The sequence below is a fragment of the Salmo salar genome, chromosome ssa08, assembly GCF_905237065.1.
Source record: "Salmo salar chromosome ssa08, Ssal_v3.1, whole genome shotgun sequence".
NCBI classification, from domain to species: Eukaryota; Metazoa; Chordata; class Actinopteri; order Salmoniformes; family Salmonidae; genus Salmo; species Salmo salar.
The window spans coordinates 13,513,788-13,536,900 of record NC_059449.1 but is presented as its reverse complement, the minus strand read 5'-3'; the positions used below and the strand labels follow the sequence as shown (position 1 = coordinate 13,536,900).

Here is a 23,113-nt window from a genome sequence, read left to right as displayed (position 1 = left end):
CAGGCCTAACTTAGTGTATATCATGAATCGCCCATTAGTTATGATTTTTACACCATATCGCCCAGCCCTACCTCATATTCAGTCCACCATGGCAACACTTCCTCTGGTCAATTGATGACTACTCACAAATTAAGATGTTTTGTCTTTTCCTTCCCCCACATTTTCCTTGTAAAAATAAACACGCCAAGAGGTTTTGCAGCTTTTGCTGGGTGTTGGCAGGCAGGCCAGAGCGAGTGTACGGCCATGATTCGGTCTGGCAAGCTGCTCAGGCTCGCTCCCCTATAATCGTATTACTGATTCTGCCGAAGAGCCACATCACAATCTTTCATTAAAATCGCATTAACACAGACGTGAGGTCATGCAGGAGGAACTTTTTCTATCTGTCTAGTGCCATTCTAAACAAAACTCGAGGTTCTTTTATGAAACTGATACCAGCGTATATTACCTGGGTTTGATCATGGTCATGACACTCAGGAGTCCCCTTTATGGTGCAGGTGTTTCAGTTTGCTGAAGGCTCCACCCTCCTTCCCTTGGGTGGCTCTGAACTCCTGTACCTCTTTTTATGAATTATTTAAAACCACTGTTTCAAATGCCTGACTCTGAAGGTTACTTCAAGGTAAAACCAGATGGGCCATATCTGCTTGAAGCCTCTCCCTATGCCTCTCCCATTTAAAAATAAATGCAGAGATCTAGAAATGTGGACACAAGGACAGGGAAATCTCACTCAGCCTATGCAACTAGTTTGACCAGTCAGAGTGAAAGCTAGAGTTCTCAGATTAAGATCCTGTCGTAGTTGTCCGTTGGAAGTACAGGGGCTGGGAGACAAAAGGAGCTCCTGGAATTTCTTAAATCACTCTGCTGACCTTTTTAGACATGTTTTGATGTTAAAGAACCCTGAGGGTAGAAATGAGGTAATGCTGCTGTTGTCATGAAGGGTAATACCATGGAAGATTGATGGGGGTAGAAAAACCCCAGAACTCTGAACAAACTAGAGGGGGAATGAGGGTGGCCTCCAGAGAGGAAAGTGGTGGTGCCTGTGAGTGGAGCGGCGTGTGGATCCTGACTGGAAAGATGGGCGAGTGGAACAGGAAGGATTGGGAAAGGCATGGCCGTGTAAACAGTTCATTGGCCCGGGAGGCCCTGGGCCCTGCAGCTCTCTCGCTCTGCCTGTTGATGACAGCTGACCCAAGTGGCACATCAGATAAGCTGGCTAACTCCTTGATCCTGTTTGTAGTATACCCCTCTGTAGTAATCATAACAAAGTGCTCACAATGAACACAGCGTTCACTTTGTTGATAATATACCACTAAATGTCAATGACTCTTCTATAGAAAAGCTTCTGATCCAAACAGGTATTTTAATGTATCAGTGGAGTAAGGTTTGTTTGTTGGCTGTTCTGGTTGCTATTGTTTTGATACTTTCTTCCCAAAAGGGTAAAGGAGTTAGGCTTTACTCTGCCTACTACAAGGACTAGACTAGTGGATAGTTATTTCAGTTGGTAGAGTTTAGAAAGTACAGTAGTTTAATTAGGCTGCAGCTACAGTGGGCCAACCATTACAGTATCCAAAAGCTAGCCTACTTGGGAATACCATCTCAGGAAATTCAGCTTTGCGGAGAAAAATATCATGAATACATCTGTCTGTGAGGCAAATGTATTAATGATTCACCCGCCCTGCTACAGTCTGAGGTGAGGTCACTTCAACACTTAAGATGCACTGAGCTATTTTTCAGCTTTGCCACCACCCTCCCCAGTTTCACTAGGCTGCTTATGTTTGCCACTCCTCCTTCAGAACAGCTGTGCATGGAGTGAGTCATTAGCAATCCAAGGAACTTTTTAAAAGGATGCGTCAAAATGCATATTAGTCCTACTAGCTTGTAGATTGTCATGGCGTCATTGAATTCACTATGGGACTTTACGGGGTGTTTGTGTCCGGACCGTAACTGGCTTGGTTGGTGTGGTTGTATTTCCTCTGCTGCTCAGAGGGGAAACCATCACGTCATGAGGAACAGGTTGTACACTGGGGTGGTACTGAAGGTACAGCACAAACATGTGTAACCGGTTGCAGTGCGCTCTAGGGTTGAAGGAAGCATGAATAAGCAGTCGGATTATGCTGCTGAATGTTTAAGTGAGGCTTAGTGTAGGGCTGGGTGATATGGCCAAAATATAATATCACTGTATTTTTAGTTAAATAATAAAAGTTGTACATTTGCTTTATGAGTAGTGAGAGATCCTAGGGTGGCATCACAAACATTTGAAGTCTTTCTCCATTCTGATTTTGTTTTATACTGTTCAATTCAACTTCAAGCAATACACATTTCAGCACTTATCATTTCTGCATTTTCTGTACTCCATTACAGTGGTGGAAAAAGTACCCAATTGTTATACTTGAGTGAAAGTAAATATATGTTAATAGAAAATGACTCAAGTGAAAGTCACTGAGTAAAATACTACTTGAGTAAAAGTCTAAGTATTTGGTTTTAAATAATATACTTAAGTATCAATAGTAAATGATACTTAAGTATCAGTGTAAATAATTTCAAATTCCTTATTAAGCAAACCAGATGGCACTTTTTAAAAAAGTATTACAGATAGCCAGGGGCACACCAACACTGACATAATTTACAAACAAAGCAGTTGTGTTTCGTGAGTCCTCCAGACCAGAGGCAGCAGATGACCAGGGATGTTGTCTTGATAAGTGCGTGAATTGGACATTTTTCCTGTCTTGCTAAGCATTCAAAATTTAACGAGTACTTTTAGGTGTCAGGGGGAAAATGTATGGAGTAAAAAGTACATTATTTTCTTTAGAAATGTAGTGAAGTAAAAGCTGTCAAAAATAAAAATGGTAAAGTACAGATGCCAACTTAAGTACTTTACACCACTGCTCAATTGAGAATTTCCACACTGCCACATAGGGCTGCACGATATGGGCAAATCTAGGACTTATTTTTCACCAAATGTAGCAATTGCGATTTGACTTGAGAATTAGAGTAAAACTGTTGGAATCACTGAAATAGAATGACTATTCTAATTCTATAGTTAGAATATAATAGTGGACACTTTGAATAAAGTGTTTGAGATGACAACGAATTCAAATGCCAGGAAGGAGTTGTGACAGGGTAGGAACTAAAGTGTTGCTAAGTGTTACCTAGGGGACCCTGTAAGCTTTGGCTACATTGTATGTTTTCTCTTAGCTACTTCATGTTGCTAACATATTCATGCTTCTGGTATTCCTCTTTTGATTTAGAAGATACTGTTGCACAAACATGCTGATTTTAGGTCTATGCCGTCACTGGTATTATCAGGCTATATAGCCATTTACATTTGCACTGACTCAGTAGCAAGCTAACTAGCGATTTAGCATTAGTGACTAACACAATTTAGGCCTAACTTGCTAAGAAAAGACAAGCTAGCTGTTTGCAGATGTAAAAGAAACAAACTAGTGTAATGTATAGAACGCTTGTGAAAACTGCATCGTTATCAGCATTGTTGCATGCGCTGCATTGACCATAGACTGAACACAAGTGTCTCATGGTCACGGAACAACATGCGCTCCTTGAGTGACGGCAGGGCTGTGGGAAGTGGCATGGCGAGAGGGAGTGGAGGGGGATGACTCGAGTAGCAAAGTGAACAATACAAATGGACGTTACACATGGCGTATCACATTTAACAGACCTAACATTCAAACACCGTTTATAGAAGGTAAAGTTAAACTCAAACCGGTCTGTGTATCAATACTGGTAGATCGTTAAATACGGTATACTGCCCAGCTCTGTGTGAACACAAACATGCATCCATAGCACTTTGTTGTCATATTCCACAGCACTTAGGTTCAAAGAGGCTCTACTGTAGCTTCTCTTCCACTTTGTAGAGTCGGGTCGAGTCCTTATAAAGTGTAGGGCCATTTCTGTGTTCTCTTGACGACTACACCTAGATTTGAACAGCGCAGCCTTTAAAGAGTACCCGGCCTTTGCTCTTACATTTACATTAAGTCATTTAGCAGACGCTCTTATCCAGAGCGACTTACAAAATGGTGCATTCACCTTATGATATCCAGTGGAACAACCACTTTACAATAGTGCATCTAAATCTTTTAAGGGGGGGGGGTAGAAGGATTACTTTATCCTATCCTAGGTATTCCTTAAAGAGGTGGGGTTTCAGGTGTCTCCGGAAGGTGGTGATTGACTCCGCTGTCCTGGCGTCGTGAGGGAGCTTGTTCCACCATTGGGGTGCCAGAGCAGCGAACAGTTTTGACTGGGCTGAGCGGGAACTGTGCTTCCTCAGAGGTAGGGGGGGCCAGCAGGCCAGTGGTGGATGAACGCAGTGCCCTTGTTTGGGTGTAGGGCCTGATCAGAGCCTGAAGGTATGGAGGTGCCATTCCCTTCACAGCTCCGTAGGCAATCACCATGGTCTTGTAGCGGATGCGAGCTTCAACTGGAAGCCAGTGGAGAGAGCGGAGGAGCGGGGTGACGTGAGAGAACTTGGGAAGGTTGAACACCAGACGGGCTGCGGCGTTCTGGATGAGTTGTAGGGGTTTAATGGCACAGGCAGGGAGCCCAGCCAACAGCGAGTTGCAGTAATCCAGACGGGAGATGACAAGTGCCTGGATTAGGACCTGCGCCGCTTCCTGTGTGAGGCAGGGTCGTACTCTGCGAATGTTGTAGAGCATGAACCTACAGGATCGGGTCACCGCCTTGATGTTAGTGGAGAACGACAGGGTGTTGTCCAGGATCACGCCAAGGTTCTTAGCACTCTGGGAGGAGGACACAAGGGAGTTGTCAACCGTGATGGCGAGATCATGGAACGGGCAGTCCTTCCCCGGGAGGAAGAGCAGCTCCGTCTTGCCGAGGTTCAGCTTGAGCTGGTGATCCGTCATCCACACTGATATGTCTGACAGACATGCAGAGATGCGATTCGCCGCCTGGTTATCAGAAGGGGGAAAGGAGAAGATTAATTGTGTGTCGTCTGCCTAGCAATGATAGGAGAGACCATGTGAGGATATGACAGAGCCAAGTGACTTGGTGTATAGCGAGAATAGGATAGGGCCTAGAACAGAGCCCTGGGGGACACCAGTGGTGAGAGCGCATGGTGCGGAGACAGATTCTCGCCACGCCACCTGGTAGGAGCGACCTGTCAGGTAGGACGCAATCCAAGCGTGGGCCGCGCCGGAGATGCCCAACTCGGAGAGGGTGGAGAGGAGGATCTGATGGTTCACAGTATCAAAGGCAGCAGATAGGTCTAGAAGGATGAGAGCAGAGGAGAGAGAGTTAGCTTTAGCAGTGCGGAGAGCCTCCGTGACACAGAGAAGAGCAGTCTCAGTTGAATGCCCAGTCTTGAAACCTGACTGATTAGGATCAAGAAGGTCATTCTGAGAGAGATAGCAGGAGAGCTGGCCAAGGACGGCACGTTCAAGAGTTTTGGAGAGAAAAGAAAGAAGGGATACTGGTCTGTAGTTGTTGACATCGGAGTGATCGAGTGTAGGTGTAGGTTCTCTTCTAGACTAGGCTGTATCTGACCAGGACCGAGGCCAGCAACAAACATTTAAAATGTCCCACCATTTGTACTTCAGTTGTCTTTCGCTCCAGCCTGGATGCTGATAGGTCAGTCCTGCTGTACTGTAGACTAGAGCACCTCCATGTTTTAATGTAACCAAAGAGAGAACCCTGGCTAGAAGGTGACGCAATACACTCCCAGAGCTGTAGCACTCCATTGTCTCCTCTCCCGGCTTAATGGACACACACACACACGGCAACAAGTGTTTTTCCTGTTAGAACTTGGCTCACGATACCAGCTTAATGCAAGGTCGTAGCATCATGACTCACACAGCCAAGCAGGGTCTCTGGTTTTTACACGGACAAGTGGTGGGGCTGAAACTTGACAGTTCCCAGTTAACTGAAATTATTTGCTAGTTTTACTGAAACGCCTTGCCTTTTTTTAAAGGCAGCATGGCTAGGACCAGGAACAAGATGTATTTTCCTTTGGCGGAAGTTTTGGTATTTGTTCTGTCACTGTAGGATAACCGTTATCTCTGGGATCGAATAAATACAGACCTCTTGCCTGTCACATTTGTTGTTGCTCCGCTGATGATATCTCATTGATGTGTGCCTGCAGCTGCTCTGTCCAATTGTCTTGCAGTTATACACCCTGTGATACCACCAAACATGCAGTTGCCAGGTTTGTTTTTCCACCATTTCAAGTATTACAAATGATGTAAGAATGCTAGGGTGAAGGGTGTTATGTAATGGTTGAGCTAGCTGCTTTCTTCCTGTCTCTGCTAGTACCCACCCTTCTGGGAGGGAAAGGGAATGATTCAGTCAGTGACACCACTTGTAGCTGTAACCAGAGTAGGAATCAATGGGAGCGAGTCACGGTGAGGACGCACACCACACATGGGGCTAATCAAGCCAATGTCATCGGAATTCAACAGTTCAGTTGACATCACCCTCCCATGTGCATTCTCTTACTGTAAACTGTGTACCGTGTCCTTGAACCCTCACCAGAGAAAGAGCGGGGAGGAAACGGGACTTTCGTTGAACAGTCCACATGGAATGGAAAGGAACGGGTCTGAAAGAAGTGAGAAACCAGTTGGATGACCAAGTGGCCATTTCTAAGCACAGGGACATCTGAAGTACATCCATCCACACTACGCCTGCCCTTTGTGCCCTAATATACTTTATGTCATGATAGTAGAACTTGTGATCGATATCATATCTAGAATTCAGCGTGGCCCACTTGGCTCATGTCTAACTCCCTCCAGTGTCTTCCTCCGCTCAGCTGAGTACTTCAAGGCACTCCTCTCTTATCTGTTAAAGAATGCGTCATTTCTTTACGGCTGTCCTTTGGACCTTTTTTAAAGGAATGCTTGCATGGGGAAGCATACACTTGTTTGGGATGTCATATCACATTATCCAATAGCCTATAATGGCCAACAGCTGTCTTCCCCCCCCACCAAACCATGGATTCTGTTAGTTTGTCTTCTTTCTGCTGCTCAAACACTGAAGTTTTTAAAGGAATGTCTTCAATGCTTGGGCATCATATTACGTTAGCCTATTCTATGTCATAACCATGAGCTCTCTTCCCAACCACAAATTCAGATTTTTCTCCCAATGACGTCAATAAATGAATTCAACACTGAATCAGGCCTTTTAAATGATTTCTCACTGCTGATGTGACACTGCTGTAACAAAATGGCGTCCTGACTTCTCTCCAGATAGTGTAGGCTGTGGAGACATTAACTTAGGGTGTTGTGGCATGTTGTCAAAACATGTTTTCCTGCGTTAGTTAAACGTGTTTAGGGAGGAAAAGTTCAACTCTATCCAGAATGCATATAGTTGTTTTTACACAGGGAAACCTTCAGATTTGTTGGAGATGGATTCTGCCTCTGTTTACCCCTAGGCCTGTTATCTGGTAAGAGCTGCCACATACAGATGGTAGGCTACACATAGGGTGTCCTAGTGTTTGATTTGCTTCAGGTTGCACAAATGAAGTGCTGGTTTAAAACCGCATCACCATGGTGTTGACATTTAGCCTAAGCCAGTTGAGCTAGCCAACTGGAGCTAAAGTACCTCGAAGAACATAATGGTGATAACACAAAACAGATACTGTAGCAATACCATGTTAATGAGGTGTGTCTATTGCATATGTCAAAAAGTAATGAGACACTGGCTCTGTTAGGTAGAATATCTCTTCATATATCCCTGGGGCTGAGACAAACACTGACTCTGTTGCTTGTTGTGAATCTGGATCAGCCTGTGCAACACAGCCACAGCACTGATGCCCGCTGTGGTACTGGCAGACTGGTCTAGCAACAGGTTAGTTAGGCCATCTGGATGGAATGCCCTCGGTGGGAGCTGGGAGTGACTGAGGATGAAAGCTGGTCAAACTAATCAGTGGGAACCTGATTACTAGGTGGTAATTTGACTCCATGAGAGTCAGAGGAAGGACTGGCCAGATTCAGAGGTCTGGATCCCTCTAAGTGGTTTGGACTCACTCCGGAGTTCCACAGTCGATAGAAAGATAATTGCTATGTTCAGCAGGGTATGTTTGCTAACAAAATAATGACCTGTCTGACTTGTTGGCCTGGCCATACCTCTGTTTTGACAACACTTCATCGAGGCAATTAACCCATACTTTACTACCACAGTTCATATGTACATCACTGGGACTACCAGTCTACTGGATGATCGACTTAGTCTGTGTAGAAGTCTGCTAGAAGGTGATGTTCACTGTGTACAGGAGACGTACGAGGAGCCTCCAGATCTCAACAACTGACATGACGGGGCAATAACATGAGCTTTAACATTACTGCAGTAATGCCCAATCCCTTGGCTTATGGCGTATAGGTTCAGCAGCTAATTTGTTATTTAGCTTATTGTTATTTAATCTTAACGAATCGTAACTTTTTCGAGATTTGATCCTCTCAAAGTGTTAAACTACTTCAAGTGTCTTTCTTGGTTGGTGGGTTTTGTCTGAAACAGATGCTCAACCTGTGCCCTGGTGTGTTTTTAGTAGTCAGGCACAAGGCTGCAAAAATCTGTGGTCAGATCTCTCGTTGAGCCTTGTCTCAGCCAGCCTGTCTGAGGAAGGAAGCACACTGCTGCGGCTTACATGCAATCATGTGTTTGTGAGAGGTGGTCTCCTCTCCCCCTCCCTGTGTAATTTAGCCTAGTTGTAGTCACCCACCCCAAGATGGGCTGTGACTGATTATTACTCCAGCATAGAGGCAGTATTTTGGGATGTCTCTGTCTGTCACATTCCTCCTGTCCCCACATCAGTGGTTAAACACTGGCATGAACACCACCAGTAAGGGAATTAGAGGACCTTTGGCATAGCAGGCTAGTGTCTAGGTGCTTATGAGTAGGCCTAACCATCCCATTATGTTTCTCTACTCAAGTGTCTGTTGTCAAAGCAAGGCATGGATTGGGTCCAACTTGAGACGTCTTTAATTACGATGGCTTGGGCTCATTTAATTTTTTTCCAGAGACAGATTTTTCACTTTAAAATGTATGTCAAACAAAAACCAGTAATTGCGAAGTTCAACTGTACAATTCTATGCACAAGGATTACTTGTCAATTTCCACTGAAACTTTCAAAAATACATGTAGTTGAAGAACAGTGCAGATGCAAAGTTTGGTAACAGAATGATGGCACAAACTGTCATTCTGTTACCAAACTTTGCATCTGCGCTGTTCTTAAAGTAAATGTATTTTTGTGTAATGTTAAGGGGAAATTAGTTGGGCCATATCGAGAAGCATATGAGATCTAATCTTAAATGTCATTCATACACCAATATGGTGTAATAAAGAATTCTTAGCATGGTTGAATTCTGGGGGAAAGTCAACAATGGTGAGTTTGAACATTTTACTAGCGAATGTGAACGATACACATTATGCAAATGAACACAGTTTTGAAGCATGCTTGTCTAAACGGTACTGGCTCAAGCAACATGTACGTTGTCTGTCTGGAGTCGCTAGGCCAACGGGCATGCCTGCTCTGCTGAGAAGAGGGGCTAGGAGAAGCCATGCTGAGAATGGAGAGGAGAAAAAATCAAGATGGTGGCAGCTGTACAAATAATATTAATTTACAACAACGGTTTGACCGTTAGGTCTTCATCAGGCATCCATTAGGGGCATTACTCAGTGACATCACTTCCTGAAACAGGAGTTAAAAAATGTCTAACAGTTTTGCAATATTAACATTCAATGTATCAATATATAAGATCATACACAGGGTATGTGATCAATATTTACCATAATACATACACAATATTAAATTAGGATTAAAAAAAACAACACAATTTAGACATTGAAACTATAAAAACGGTTTCAAGTTAAGGCCAAGAGGAGACGGTGTGTTGGTACTGTGGATCCAGAAAGATTCCCTTTTTGAAGAAGTTTCCTCTCAATGTCCCCTCCCCTGCATGACATCTTGACCATTTCTATTCCAATGTATCTCGGCGAACTAATAGGATGTCCAGCTTGTACTAAATGAGCAGGAACCAGATTTTCATATTTTTTTTGTCTCACCTGTCCGTATATTGCTGCGGTGCACACTGGTCTGTGTCTTATTAAGGCTTCTATGGGCTTTCCCTATGTAAGACAGACCACAAGGACATTTCAACATGTAAACATTGGTGGACATGAAGGTAATCAGGCCCTTGATCTTTAATCTTTGTCCTGGGTGGGTAAATGAGTTGCATTTGTATGTGAAGCTGCATTGAGCTCATTGGCCACATTTGTTATTACCCTTCCCCTTTTTCTCTGGTGGGTAATCTGATTTAACCACTATAATGTTTTGTTTTTGGGTTTTTTTAAAACCATATGTGGGGCATATTAAAAAATGGGTTTCAATTGTGGGTCAGTATCAATGTACCAGTGCTTCCTGATGTCCTTTCTGTTTTCCATGAGTTTGCCTACAACTCCAGCACCTGCGATAAGTACCTGGATGTGTGCATGTTCTTCAGCTTTTGTAGCTGTACAAATAATCCATCCAAAGGGTGTTGAATTCTCAAACATGTCAGAAAGCTAACACAATATGATGCCCTGTCACCTTGTTAAGAGCCACTTACTAAGATTAACTAGCAAGTTAAACTTAGTGGTCGCGTTGATGCAGAATTCAGTTTTTATGCTAGAAGATAAAACCGCAGTATCGTGCTGCGTTTTGTAAACGCATGTTAAATGCTTTTTATTGGGTTCCCGAGTGGCACAGCAGTCTAAGGCACTGCATTTCAGTGCTAGAAGCGTCACTACAGACCCTGGTTCGATTCCAGGCACAACCGGCCATGATTGGGAGTCCCATAGGGCAGCGCACAATTGACCCAGCGTCGTTAAGGTTTGGCGCGAGGGTAAATAATATATTTTTATTTCTTAACTGACTTACCTAGTTAAAGGTTCAAATTAAAAAAAATCTATTTCGTGCTCCAGTTGTACTTTCCACTCAGATAAGAATTCACGAACGGACATTCTATCAGCAGATGGCGCTCTGAATGTGTAGCTACTTTTCTCCTGTACTTTTCTGAATGTAGCCAGCCTAATTCTCTCTGGTAAAATGAAAGAACTTTAAGCAAAACATCAGGAAATGTAGCTGGCTACATTCTTTCTATGATAAACATTAAACTATGCATGGCCATCATGTTTCTAACTAAAAAATACCTTTTTCATTATAAGCTCATTTACTTGTGGCTGCCAGGCAAATGGCTTTGCACATCAGTCATCTGATGAAAATGAAGCTATTTTGTGCCGAATGTGTTGCACTAATGCATGTTCTGTGAAGGAAAACTATAGTTGCGCGTCCCCATTCAACTGAGGGTACTGCAGGGGGTCTGTTAATATAAGTGCCGTTTACCTTTTTATATTTTCTCTTGAGTATAGCTAGCAACAACAATATATTTTGTTATTATATACCTGTGGTACAAAAGGAGAATATCATCTTTCTAATGTCAACTTTATTTCTCAACTCCTAATATTGAGCAAATTACCCTCATTGGAGCCAATTACACTTGCTGGGGTATGGCTTTGAATAAGCACCCGCAAATAGGCTGCCAGTGTGGCAAGTGCCACTGGCTGCTGGTAAGCTTTCCTAAATTGGACATACATTTTTGCCAACACATGGCTGACCTTTTGTTTAAACAGCAGCTCTTAGCAAAAATGTGTTTGGAGTTACCCTTCTAGCTGTTAGTTTACTCTTCTAGTTGTAATGTAGGCACGTCAAAATAATGACTATCTACTAAATCTGTTTACTTAAATGTTTTACTTCTCCTTGTCATTATCATTCACCTGATGATATTGATAAGATGTCGTGATGTTAAAAATATTTGCTAAAGAATGATGGGGGTCGCTGGTTTGCCCAGAGGGGGTCCATGGGCAAGAATGTTGAAGACCCCTGGCCTATTGCTAATCTGTCATAGTTTGATAACAGCTCAGGAGTGCATTGGCTTGTACTTTACTTTCTGCATATTTTAATGTGTCGTCATCACTACTGAACTTCTCTAACAACGACATTACATAACCTCACCAGTTTAAAAAAAAAAGAGAAAAAAAAAGGAAAGAAGCTAGCTTCCTGCAGGTGCTATTTTAAAGTGGGCCTAACTCAGAGCTAGCACTGGTAAACAATGCTCCAGCTGCTGCAGAGGGCAACAGTGTTTCCTGTAGTAACTTGGACAACAAACGTACCAAGGTCTTAGCACTACGTAAAAATGGTTTCCAAATGTGTAAAAATGTATTTACACATGATCAGTCAAAACTGAGTAGGTGGGGTTTCAGAATGTGGCTGTTTAACAGTATCAAATGCATGATGCGTTGTGGGTAAATTGACTGCCTGACTGATCTACATATGTGTATGCTAGTTATGATGCAAGATGATTTTGTAGGTCAGTCAGCAGTTTTAATGTTGAACAAGCCCAATCATGCACAGGGTTAGCCAGCCTACATCGATTTCCTTGTCTAAGGTCCACACAGCTCTGAGATCAGTTTGGGGAGTTTACTTGACTATTGATTGAAACAAATACAGGCTTGGGAGCAGTCAGGCAGAGGTTAGGGCTAGGCACTTTATGCCAGTCATTGTGCAGAAGTCACATGATTAGCTTTGGGTCTCGTCGTTATAATCCGCATGCACTGAGTTGACAATGTTGATATGAGGGTGATGGGCTGTGACTTATTTTAATGTGGCAATTCTCTCAACTTCTGTTCAAAGATTGACTTACAATCATTTGTAGATGTTAACGTAATCAATAGGCCCCAGTATTGAGTGAATACTTTGTTGTGTGGAAGATACTGCAGACACTGACTCATGGCAATATGCAGGTTGACTTTTATTATTGTCAAGAGTCTTGTCCTGGAGGCAGAACTGAGCGATTTCCACTTAGGCCAGCTGCAAAGTCAAAATTTGCTATTATAAAAATGTATGTAAAGGGCCCTCCTGAGTGGCGCAGCAGTCAAAGGCACTGCATCGCTGTGCTGAGGCGCCACTACAGCCTGGGGTTCGCTCTAGCCACTTCTTGTAGCCAACCGGGCGCCTGCAAGCTGACTTCAGTCGTAAGTTGTGGCTGGCTTCCAGGTCATGACAAAAAATGTTAACCTGCTGGTAATATAACTGTTAGAATAAAAACACAGGCTTCCTACCGCCATTGTCAGTGAGAATCTGAGAGCCCCTGTATTCAAGACTCCCAGCTGATCCTCCCCATAGAGCCCCAGCCAGCTCCCAAAGCTAATGATACTGCTCCTCTGGATACCAGTCATAGCTCCAGTCTTAAAAATACCCTGCTACATTCTCCCATGCTGTCCTTATGGGACTGTCACCAGTCCGAGATCCACACCGCTGGGAATATCTGTCTACGCTGTTTAGAAAACAGAGCGGGCTCAATATGCCTGGAAAACAAACGCTCCAAAGTTCACTATGGTGCAGCGTGTGGGCGTCAGGCTACATCCGAATGTGGTTGTTCAGCCCATCTTCTCCTCCTCACAACATGGTAAGGCTAGCGCATGGCCTAAACTAGTATCCTAAAAAATAATGTTATTATGGTTTTCCTACACAACAAGCAGGTCAAGAGCAAAGGTTAGCCTATGTAGACTAATATGTATGTTTGTAAATCAGTTGGCTCATTATAAACCCTTGGGCCAATACCCACCACACCCCCATAGTTAAACCAGGCCTATATAGGCTAATTTCTATAGGGTCGTATGTTTAATGTGTTGCTCAAATGTAAACACCTGTCACCATCAATGGACCAGTAGGCATTGTCTCTTTTTTTAGAACCTATACAGGGACAGGATGCTACAGTCTGCTGGCAGCAGAGGCAACAGGATGTATGCAGAGTGGGTTAACCACTAGGTTACAGTAGGTGCCTTACTGCCTGCATGTCAGCCAGGCCTTGAATAAATGACTGTTCTGTTTTTTTTATTTGTTTTTTTTCAGTCTTGAGGTATTTGTGCTTTGGTCCAACTCAAATGTGATTTAATATCTATCAAGCTAGTATATCCACTAATTAAAAAAACCTTGATACAAGCCTGTAAATTGGAAGCACATGTGACCGCAGTGCATTTGATGTCGAAATATGGTCGTCAAGGGAAGGTCTCATCCGAAATCGCATCAATCCATAGGGTTGTTTTTGAAATGATTTTATTTTTTGTTTTCAGAGCTTGCGTTGGCCCAGCGCAAGTTTGCCCAGTCCCTGGGAGAATTCCAGTTTGAGTACATCGGCGACGCGAAGACCGACGATGAGAGGTGTATTGGTGAGTGTGGTGCTATTACGTCCTACAGCTGGGTGGTTCTGCCAGCGTAACCAGACTGAAAACCTTTGTTTTTGGTTTTATGTCTACCACCAAATGAAGTGCTTGCATGTGTAATTTCCCAAACCCTTGGCTTCTTTAGAGGGATGGAAACACCAGTACTTATGTCTCTCTTTCTCTGTGTGGTCTTATGTTTGTGTGTTCTGTCTCTTGTCTCGCCTCCTATTTGGGGGGAGTGGGGCAGTGTGTCAAATGTTATTGGTCACATACACATATTTAGCAGATGTTATGTCAGATGTAGCGAAATGCTTGTGTTCCTAGCTCCAACAGTGCAGTAGTATGTAAAAACAATTCACAGCAATACACGCATCTAAAAGTAAAAGAATGTTATTAAGAAATAAAGAAATATTAGGACGCGCAATGTCGGAGTGTCATTGACTAAAATACAGTATATACATGAGATGCGTTAAGCTGTATGTAAACATTATTAAAGTGACTAGTGTTCCATTATTAGTGTGTTTTTGTGTGTTGCAGATGAATCCTTGCAGGAGTTCTCTAACTTCCTTAAGAATCTGGAAGACCAAAGAGAGCTGATGGTAAGCAGTAACTAGTCGAGACCTGCTTTAAAAGCCAGGGGAAATACCTCTGTCTGTGTGCGTAACTAAAGTCTGCTCTGTGTGTGAGTAAATTACAGTTCTTCAGTGGGTGGAGGGTTGAGCGATGCCTCTGTTGTAACACCAGGGTCATGTTCATTAGGGCACACCGTAGCAAAACGTATTGGAAAAGAAAACCATTTGTTTCTTAATAGACAAGTCTGGGTAGTCCCTGCTGTCTGTTTTCTTCTGACTGGTGTCTAATGAACATGCCCCAAAGGAGAGGAGGCAGAGCCACCTTTACTGCACCTGTCCAAGGGTCACTGTCTGCTTTCCCCACCTCTCCTCTGGAGGCGGTGGGACAGAACCATTAAACACAACCTCAGAAGACATGGCATACCAGTGTCAATGGAGTCATTCAACACTCACTGTGATGTGTAGTGCTATACTAGTACACTACAGTGACATGTTAAAGTTCAGTTACATCTGCTATACTGTATAGAGGACGTTACAGCTGAACTGAATGTTGTAAATGTAGCCTGTTAGTGTTTTCTACCCTGTTAGTGTTTTCTACCCATGCTTGAAAAGACTGGGTCTGTGTCCTAAATGGCACCCTATTCCTTCTCTGGTCAACAGTAGTGCACTACATAGGGAATAGAGTGCCATTTGGGATGCAGCCTAGGGTAACCCTGGAGTTTGCAACCAACCCAGCCTCTCTCGTTGAGTCACGGTGTTCGTGTGTCAGCAGATGGGCGTCTCCGTTTCACAGAATAATATCCCTCAAGGCTCCTGGCTCTATTGTCCCTATTCCTCCATACCTCTATTTACTGTAGGTGTTGCGGAGTCAATGTTTTAATCAAGGGCTAGGCTAAATCTTGTGGTCTCTTGGTGACTCATGCAACATAGATAATGTAGTGTTATTTATATTCTCCTGTAATGCAGCCTATGGCTTGTTCTGAGAGTTCTAAGAGCTCGTACACACCAATAGTGTTTGCCTGCAGTGTGTACTTGCGAACCTAGTGCAAACCTATTTTACGTGTAGAGTCGCACAACAGCGCGCTGAACAATCGCTAGACGAATGGGAGATCCATCTTCGGTGCAATGTGTGCGACCCTTAAAATATGATAGCTAGCTACAGATGCAGTATGGCATTTTGAAACCCCATTATTGTTTTACTTCCCTGACCCCTTGCAATCAGAATAGGTTATGTTCTGAATGTTTACAATGCATGTTATGTACTGTTTGCGCTATAGATATGGTTACATGGTAAGGATAGACCCTCTCTACCAGGGCCTGGTTCAGCCCCAGCATAGCATAGCAGAATGGGATGACATCGCAGGCCACAGCAGAGGACTGTGGGGTGGGCAGGCAGGCCCAGACATGTCCTGGAATCAACCTAGGGCAATTCCACGGTAACGGAATTGCGCTGAGACTCCGATTTTTCACTTAAAATGTATGCCAAACTTGATTTCAAAGTTTAACAAACCATACAACTCTATTCACAAGAACAACTTTTAACAATTTACACTGAACATTTTACATAAACACTTTTACTGGGAAAAACTGTGCAGATGCAAAGTTTAGGTTCACGTTTTCCCAAAACTCTTAAATAGCTGCTCCGAATTAAGATTCAATGATGTTTGCAAAAATAATTGTCAGCTATGACATGACACATTGACTTTGAGAATCTCTTTTGGTTATTGAACTACAGTAAGTGAAGTAGAGTTACACTAGTGGAATTGCGGGAACGGAATTTCATCATGGGTCCCTGATCTGTACTACCCAGAAATGAATAATTATGGATATGTCATTCTCTTCATGGTGATGTATCCTAACTAGGTACACAAAGGTATAAATATGCAATATCCTATCCTACACGCTGGCTATTATTTTAATGATCTCTGCCCCCAAACAAGACCAAATCTGAACCGATCATAGACGTAGGTCTATGGCTGCATTTAGAGGCATCCCAATTCTGACATTTTCTTCACTAATTGGTCTTTTGACCAATCAGATCAGCTCTGATCTAAAAACATGTGATTGGTCAAAATACCAATTAGTGTAGATAAAGGTGAGATGGGTTAAAGAAGTGGTTTTAAGCCTTGAGACAATTTGAGAGCTGGATTGTGTGTGCCATTCAGAGGGTGAATGGGCAAGACAAAATATTTAAGTGCTTTTTGAACTGGAAATGGCAGGTGTCAGGCGCACCAGTTTGTCAAGAATGGCAACGCTGCTGGTTTTCACGCTCAAGTTTCCTGTGTGTCAAGAATGGTCCACCACCCAAAGGACATCCAGCCAACTTGACACAACTGCAAGAAGCATTGGAATCAACATGCCGCTTTCGACACCTTGTAGAGTCCATGCCCCAACGAATTGAGGCTGTTCTGAGTGGAAAAAGGGTGCAACTCAATATTAGGAAGGTGTTCCTAATGTTTTTACCCTCAATATAGTAGAGGTCAGTGAGTAGTGTACAGTACATTATAGTGTGTTCTCTGCTGTGTACTCTACTGTGCTGTCCAAACTTGTGAACCCAACTCTGATTTGTGACTATGATTTCCCATTTGTGCCAATTCAATTGCAGAAACTCTGTTACTGATTTGGTAATGGAATTTCAAGTTTTAATCACTTCATATTTCATAAACAATTGATGGGTCTACCTTATGACTTCTGTGAACTTTCGTTATACTCCCTCATGAGGGAGAGAAATTTGAAAATATCTTAAAGATGTGAGTTTCTAGTAATGGAATTTCAAGTCACAAGGCAAAGTTCTTTCTCCAAAATATAAGTGTTGATATTAGTTGGCAGGGGTCTTTACTTCAACATTATGCTGTTTTTGATGTATTTCTAATACCTTTTAAGAAAACCAGAAATCAAAACCTTTTGCTTAATCAACGTTTTTAGGATGGGAAAATGGTTGACAAAACTATATATGCCTTGATTTCAACAACAAAAAAATATAGAACTCTAGCTTTGATTTGACACCAAATTTGACATGCTCCTATGAGCTTCACATGTTGGTGCTCGTGGGTCCTTTTACATGGACATGACCCCCAGCAACAGGACCTTTAGCAGAGGGAGAGGAAGGTATGATTCTGAGGGGAGATATGGCAGGGAGAGATCAATAGGACAGCGCCGTTGATTTCCAGTTGTCATGTGACTGGGACTAGTGTACTCGAATGTGTTGTGGATGCTTGTAAAAAGTTATACAACAACAGGCAATTTTCACTGACTTTATGCTGTCGTTAACCCACTGCAAGTATTGTGACCTTTGACGTAACATTCCAATGGAAAGCCAAAGGTCTAATCGGAAGGTGCTTATATTTGTCCTTTTTCACTAACCGCTAGGTTATCTGCGGCCTCTTAGGCTGGGTTTACACTCAAGCGGTCCTCTTGGCAATACGTCACTGATGCTTCCGTAAAGTTAGAAATTCTGGCATGCACTGAAGTCTCCATGCTGAGCTTGTGGAGCCTCTACAGAGAATGCCTAGTAGAGTGTAAGTCCAGCCTAACACTGTACCTGTGAATACATGAAACACTTTTTTTGGAATATGTCCTAATATGGTCATGTCTTATCTCTTGCTCTCTTAGATGAGGAATATTACAGAAACGCTAATGAAACCACTGGAGAAGTTCAGAAAAGAGCAACTGGGCTCAGCCAAGGTACTCTTATCATATACCATTACACTGCTTAATGCAGTCTGCTTGTTAATGATCTCATACAAGCACAATCCTGTGTGCTCTGAACACCGATTTAAAGTAATACCCTTTTCACAACACTGAGACAAACCAAGCTGTACTGCACTGGCCTGGTTGTGTATCCACCGTAGTTGCAGAAACCATGCTGCAAAGAGGAATGTGAAATGAAAATATCAGAGCCAGATAAGTACGTTTTGGGTCGGCACGATAATGTGAAAAGGGTATTACAGTATCTTTTATCAAAATGCCTGTCTAGAGACAGTTCCAACTCCCTTTTTAATTGTAATGTGTACCTCTTGATATCATGTTCTGAACATTCCTTTGGTCAGTGAAACTAATGCAATATTAAGATGACGTTTGTCCTGCTCACTTCTCTTATTATCTCTCTTACCATGCTCTTTCTCGTTCTGTTCCTCTATACTATGCCCTTTTAAGGCGGAAAGGAAGAAGTATGAGAAGGAAACTGAGAAGTACTACAGCTCCTTGGAGAAGCTTTTGAACATGTCAGCGAAGAAGAAGGAACCGCAGCTACAGGAGGTACTTTGTTTAATACTTTTACTCTCGCTCTCGTGCGTATATTTATGGAAAACAGGCCGAAAAGACTGGCCCCAACGTCTTCCCAACCCCAAAATGTCTGGAAAGAATATTTGCTTAGGGAGAAGTTCCTGAATCCTGACCCATAGGATGCCTCCCAAACGGCACCCTATTCCCTGTATAGTGCACTACTTTTGACCAGAGCCCTATACACTGTAGAGGATAGGGTGACATTTGGGATGCACACAGACTTGGCTCATCTCTGTATCTGTGTGTGTGTGTGTGTGTGTGTGTGTGTGTGTGTGTGTGTGTGTGTGTGTGTGTGTGTGTGTGTGTGTGAGCGGTGTGAGTGTCCACAGGCCTAGGGTTAGAGTACGGAGTGAGTTTCTCTTTCCTGCTCGGAAAGGAAAGTCATGTTCAGTGTTTCTGTACCAGCCACCAAGGTCGTACCTCTGAGGCAGTAGCTTTTGGAGCGCCTCAAGATATCCTGAGAATGTAAATACAGTATCAAGCTTTACAGACCCAGTGTGGATTATATTGGGGTTGGTAATGGAAAAACAAACCCTTTTGGTTATCATTAAAGTTATGTATTTCACTATGAAGGCTTGTGGAGCTATCCTTTGTATAAGGATATACTAAACTTAACATATAGTACCTTAGAGACATGCGGTCTGGTACTAGATTGTATGTAATATAACCTAAACTCCCATCACTTAACAATTTATTTTGTATCCTATAGATTGCCCTTGTGGGAACTGTTCTGTTCTTCCCTCACTGACTCTTGTGGTGTATTCAGTGAGATTAAACTTTCTGAACATTTCAGGTAGAAATGTAAAGAAAAGAGCTGACACAATTCCAAATTATACCTGAGAGCCAATCATCTGTTATATGCATTACATTTCTGTGTTGTGATACCCTCCTAAACAGACCCCAGGGTTCTGTGTTTGGAACAGAGATTGTCAGCAGGGCACAGTACAATATATAGTGTTCACCGCCTCGTAACCGCGAGGCACCGTCTGAACTCCCTCAACTAATCTGTTATACTGTACACTCGTCATGTGACGGGCCCGAGGCACAGTCCCGACCTATGGCACTAATGGAAACTACCAGCCGCTAATGGAAAAACTGATGCACTGGATTGAACACAATAACATATTGAACACACTACACTAAAGTGGTAAATAACATTAAATACTGGGATGATGTGAAGATCCAGTCAACAAACCATGTAGCCTAATCAGTTAGCTTATTAGTCAACCAAACAATAAACTCGCCAGTTGATTGGTCACTTTTTGGGGGGGGGGGGCTGTCATACACCAAATGTCATCAGTGTCTTAGCCCTTAAAACTCTACCAAAGTTATCAAAAAAGTAATACTTTCTTATAGCTCATCCTTTCTCTGTCTGGGACTGTCTGAATCCAGTACAACTGAAGCTAGGCTGTGATCTCCATCTGTCTGTGTAGAGACCTGACTCTACTGTATAATAATAACTGACATTTTCTCGCTTTCTCTCTCTGTCCTCTGTTGTGCAGGCGGACAGCCAGGTGGAGAGCATTAGACAGCACTTCCAGGAGGAGTCTCTGGACTACGTGTGTAAACTGCAGGAGATCCAGGAGAGGAAGAAGTTTGACTGTGTGGAGCCAGTGAGTGTTAGAAAATGCATAATCACACACTCTACACCGGGTGGACAAAACATTAACTCCTTCCTAATATTGTTTGCACAGCCCACAGTTGGCTGGATGTCCTTTGGGTGATGGACCATTGTTGATACACAGGAAACTGTTGAACGTGTGAAATCCGCCAGCGTTGTAGTTCGACACAAACTACAGCCATACCCCGTTCAAAGGCACTTCAATCTTTTTGTCTTGCCCATTCACCTTCTGAATTGCACACATACACAATCCATGTCTCGAAGCCTTAAAAATCCTTCTTTAATCCATCTCTGACCCTTCATCTGCATTGATTTTAAAGTGGATCTAACATGTGACCTCAATAAGGGATCACAGCTTCACCCGGTCAGTCTGTCATGTTCTTCATGTTTTGTACACTCTGTCTGGTGTACTCCCAATGTGCTTTAAAGGAAATATTCACCCTTATTTTTTGTTGTTACATTGTATTTGTACCTCTGAGTGATTAAAAAGCTGTTCTGCGTTCAAGCAGGCAGAAACACAGCCAGTATGATGAGTTTTGCATCATATGACATTTGGAGCCAGTGAGTGAACGAACTGCTGGCGAATGCACCTTTAGTACTTGTCTAGCCTGGTCAGCAGTTCTCCTTTACAGTGCTCATTAACTTAGTGCTCGTAACTGTGGCTCAGTTGGTGGAGCATGGTGTTTGCAACGCCAGCATGGTGTGTGCAACGCCAGGGTTGTGGGTTCGATTCCCACGGGGGGCCAGTACATAAAAAATAAAAAATAAATGTATGTATTCACTACTGTAAGTCGCTCTGGATAAGAGCGTCTGCTAAATGACTAAAATGTAAAGTAGTGTACACTACAGTGTTTTATATAGGTTCCCTAGCAGTCAAATGAAGTGTTTTATAAACCAGCTCTGAAAGTGAGTGTGAAAAATCAGTTGAAGTCAACAAGAACAATGTCTTCATTCCCTGTAAACCCCTTAGAAATGAAAGTGGAAAGTGTAGACGGCCCCAGGTTATAATGCATTAAAATGTCATTTATACACTTATGTCCCATGTTTTCTTTCTCTCCTCAGATGCTGGCGTTCTTTCAGACCGTGTTCACCTTCTACCACCAGGGATTTGAGCTGGCCAATGACTTTAACCACTACAAGAAAGCCTTACAGATCAATATACAAAATGTGAGACATTAGTCATCACCCGCGTCTTATTAGATTTCTATTTAAAGATGGAATCCCCATTAGGGGAAACAGCGCCACTGTCCACCACCAGCACCTTTTTGTTTTTGTTCAACATTTTTTGAAGTGCAGATTCTGCTATTCTATCGAGATGCAATGACGTCCGGGGGGGTGTGTTTGTGATTTGCAGTAACTTTTTGTTGTTGTAATAGCCCAAACTAACATGGCTTTTTCACCATTAGGGATTCCAGTTTTAACCACATAGTACAAGGATGTCAGTATACTGTATGAAACAAAGTGGTGTAAATGTAGGTGGTAGGTGTCTGTGCAAGGCACGCCACCTTAATTGCCTGTAAATCATTCTGGATAAAAGTGTCCGCTAACTGACAAACATTTAAATGAGGTGATCATTCAACTTTAGGATTATATATTAAGTTTTTGTCTAGAGGGACATGTCTTGTACACACAGTATTGCTCTAAATACTATAGATTACACTCATCACCAAAACTGTACATACACCCCACGTTATCCATATCCTACATTTGAATGTTGGCTCGTAATATAATATCTATAAAGTTGGTCTGCTTCTACTGGGACTTTCCCTAGGTACTCGAGGCGCTTTCTTTTTGACTCACTCACTATTGTTAATTGTGTTTGGGTTAGTCTTAGTGTTTTGACTTTTCTTTGACCCTAAGCTTTCACTTTCACCCACTCTGGGATGTCAGGGTAGTTTCCAGAGGGAGCTCTGCAGATTTTCTTTTCCAGTGGCTTTGCATTGTGTGATTGACCCCTGCATAACCATTTTAGCTAAGGTCACAAGGGGTGTCTTCCTTCCTTGGGTGTGTCTCCCTGTAGTCAAAATGTACTACATTGTGAAACTTGACAAAAAAAACTTAACCCTAACCTTAAATGAAGGTTAAGTATAATATCAGGGGAATAGACAAGGTTGGGGTTCATTTTTAAATCAGTTTGGAGAGAAGTTACCTTACTGCTGGCTTTGCAGCTTGGCCCAATAGTAACAAGACCCCCCCCCCCCATATAGACACGGAGTCGGTTTGAGGGCACGCGGGTGGAGGTGTTTGAGCTGATGAAGAGGATAAGGGAGGTTCCCCAGGAGTACAGACAGACCAGCCCCATCAGCAGCGAAGGATACCTCTATGTCCAGGAGAAACGTAAGGATAGAGGAACAACGTGTGTCCAAGAGGGGTGAAGGGCAGTTTAAACTGTGCTCCAATGAAATGTGTGTTCTCG

The 23,113-nt window shown here is 42.9% G+C and overlaps 1 protein-coding gene across 2 annotated transcripts in view; it reads left to right on the top strand.

The window, feature by feature from the left end:
• LOC106610191 (rho GTPase-activating protein 10) overlaps positions 1 to 23,113 on the top strand; it is a 69,736-nt gene that overhangs the window by 10,992 nt on the left and 35,631 nt on the right. For both annotated transcript variants that reach the window (XM_045722754.1, XM_045722755.1), the window contains exons 2-8: positions 14,131 to 14,226; positions 14,758 to 14,819; positions 18,405 to 18,476; positions 18,948 to 19,049; positions 20,579 to 20,689; positions 21,760 to 21,864; positions 22,905 to 23,034. In XM_045722754.1, the coding sequence (XP_045578710.1) occupies positions 14,131 to 14,226; positions 14,758 to 14,819; positions 18,405 to 18,476; positions 18,948 to 19,049; positions 20,579 to 20,689; positions 21,760 to 21,864; positions 22,905 to 23,034 (678 nt within the window). The remainder of the gene's footprint in view (positions 1 to 14,130; positions 14,227 to 14,757; positions 14,820 to 18,404; positions 18,477 to 18,947; positions 19,050 to 20,578; positions 20,690 to 21,759; positions 21,865 to 22,904; positions 23,035 to 23,113) is intronic.